Genomic DNA, 1,849 nt, shown 5'->3' with positions numbered 1-1,849 from the left:
TAATATGACGTATATATATATATATGCATGTCTCACGTCCTATAATTCGATACCGTTGGTGTAAACAAAAAATTCGTAAATATCAAATTTGAATGAACATTTTATGAGTGAAAATAGGTTAACACCAAATTGAAGTAAAAGAAAATACTACTCGGTACTCACCAACATCAAGATGGTGTAATAACTAACTAATGCTGGATTGGAGTATATTAGTACAAAAATATGTGTTAAAATTAGGATGACAATGATTAATCATTGTAACAATACCACCTTACGTTTTCAATGGTCTCTATAAATCCCTAAGATGGGGATGTCATTTACCAAGTCACAGTCGAGGTCTTGGTCTAGTTTCGAGCCAAGGTCGTGTACGACACTTTACTTTTGTGGTGATGATGGCTCAACCAAGTGATGCACCTGTATTCATTCCAGTTTCTGTGATAGGGCCTCAGTTCATTTCACCATTTCCACTTGAAGTTATAGTTGATACATATTCATGTGGAAACCTTGTGATCACAGATACTAACCACAAAATCATGCTCAAAGTGAAACCATACAGCACAAACTTCCATCATCAACTTTTGCTACTCGATGCTGATGACAGACCCATCGTTACACTCCGAAAGAAGGTGAGATTTTAATATTATGTTTATTTATAAAAGAAAAAACTTTGTGGCGTTGATGGTAAATCCAACATTGAAATGGAGTTTGTATTATTTCCCAGAACATGAGTGGACATGATGGATGGAATGTATTTAGGGGTGACAGTAAAGCCGATCCGGATATGATATTTAGCACAAAAACACCACACATGATCCAGTTTAAGGAGACCAATGTAAATGTGTTCATGGCAAACAAAATGAGTAGCAAGAATGGTTGTGATTTCAACATCAAAGGAAGCTGGGCAAAGAGAAAATGCACTGTTTGTGTGGGAGATTCTTCAACAACAGTAGCCCAAGTAATTTTCGTTTACTTTTTTTCTATTTTCAGTGATTAATTTTGGCTTTTTCTCAGTTTTTCGGTTCATGAGCCTAAAGCTCAAATTAACTGTAACTAATCAATGGACTTGTAGATGCATGAACTGCAACCAATGGACAATGTGAAGTTCTCTGAGGACAAGTTTATGGTGACAATATATCCGAACGTGGATTATGCATTTGTGGTAACACTTATTGCAATCGTTTATGCTATGGAAAGCTCTGAGATAAAAGATGTAGTTGCTAAAGAAGTAGCTGGCATAGTTGCTGAAGCTGTAGTTGGTGCAGTTCTTTTGTAGTCATACGTATTAGTTCCATTCTCCATTCGTAAATTTATGTTTGTTATGTTCGGATCAACTATTTAATCTACCCGTAGTTTGCTTCATATATATATGTATTATCCTGTATCATTCATATATATATATATATATATATATATATATATATATATATACTAGTGGTGTACCCGTGCGATGCAGCGCGGGTAAATCACAATTCGAAAACATTAGTTTGGCTTTGAATCATGAGTTTATGTGGTTATTTTACAAGTCAACTAATATATAAAGTTGAAGGTCAATTTTGTTTGTTAGCAAGATCGAAAGAAAAGAAAATTGCACATATGTCGGGTTTCTGAAACCATCTACTTAGAACTTATTACAAAACTTGAAATTCTTGAATGAACAAAGAAATACAATCGTTCGTAAAATAATGTTCATCCGTATATTCGAACTGTTGTTTGCTTTTCGTGATGCACTCATCCGTAAATATTTCCTGCAAAAAAACGACGCAATGGTTTTAATAGAAACATATGGTACAAAATGTGTAATAATATAAKTGTTGATTATACCTTATTCATCACGTAAAACTTCTTGATA

General features: G+C 34.0%; 1 protein-coding gene across 1 annotated transcript; it reads left to right on the top strand.

Annotated features, from left to right (window-relative positions):
- The first annotated feature begins 389 nt into the window (after nt 1–389).
- Nucleotides 390–1,273, top strand: LOC112506078 (protein LURP-one-related 10-like). The gene is made up of 3 exons (XM_025110104.1): nt 390–626; nt 722–955; nt 1,070–1,273. Exons 1-3 carry the CDS (start codon nt 390–392, stop codon nt 1,271–1,273), a joined length of 675 nt encoding a protein of 224 aa, XP_024965872.1.
- Nucleotides 1,274–1,849: the final 576 nt, after the last annotated feature.

This window comes from Cynara cardunculus (genome assembly GCF_001531365.2).
Source record: "Cynara cardunculus var. scolymus isolate 2C chromosome LG 2, CcrdV1, whole genome shotgun sequence".
Taxonomy (NCBI): Eukaryota; Viridiplantae; Streptophyta; class Magnoliopsida; order Asterales; family Asteraceae; genus Cynara; species Cynara cardunculus.
The sequence above is the reverse complement of the archived record's forward strand: the minus strand, read 5'-3'. Positions and strand labels throughout refer to the sequence as shown.

Coding starts and splice junctions, on each gene's coding strand:
- LOC112506078 (XM_025110104.1), top strand. CDS start 390: ATGATGGCTCAACCAAGTGATGCACCTGTATTCATTCCAGTTTCTGTG. Junction 627..721: donor TCGTTACACTCCGAAAGAAG/GTGAGATTTTAA, acceptor ATTATTTCCCAG/AACATGAGTGGACATGATGG. Junction 956..1,069: donor CTTCAACAACAGTAGCCCAA/GTAATTTTCGTT, acceptor ATGGACTTGTAG/ATGCATGAACTGCAACCAAT.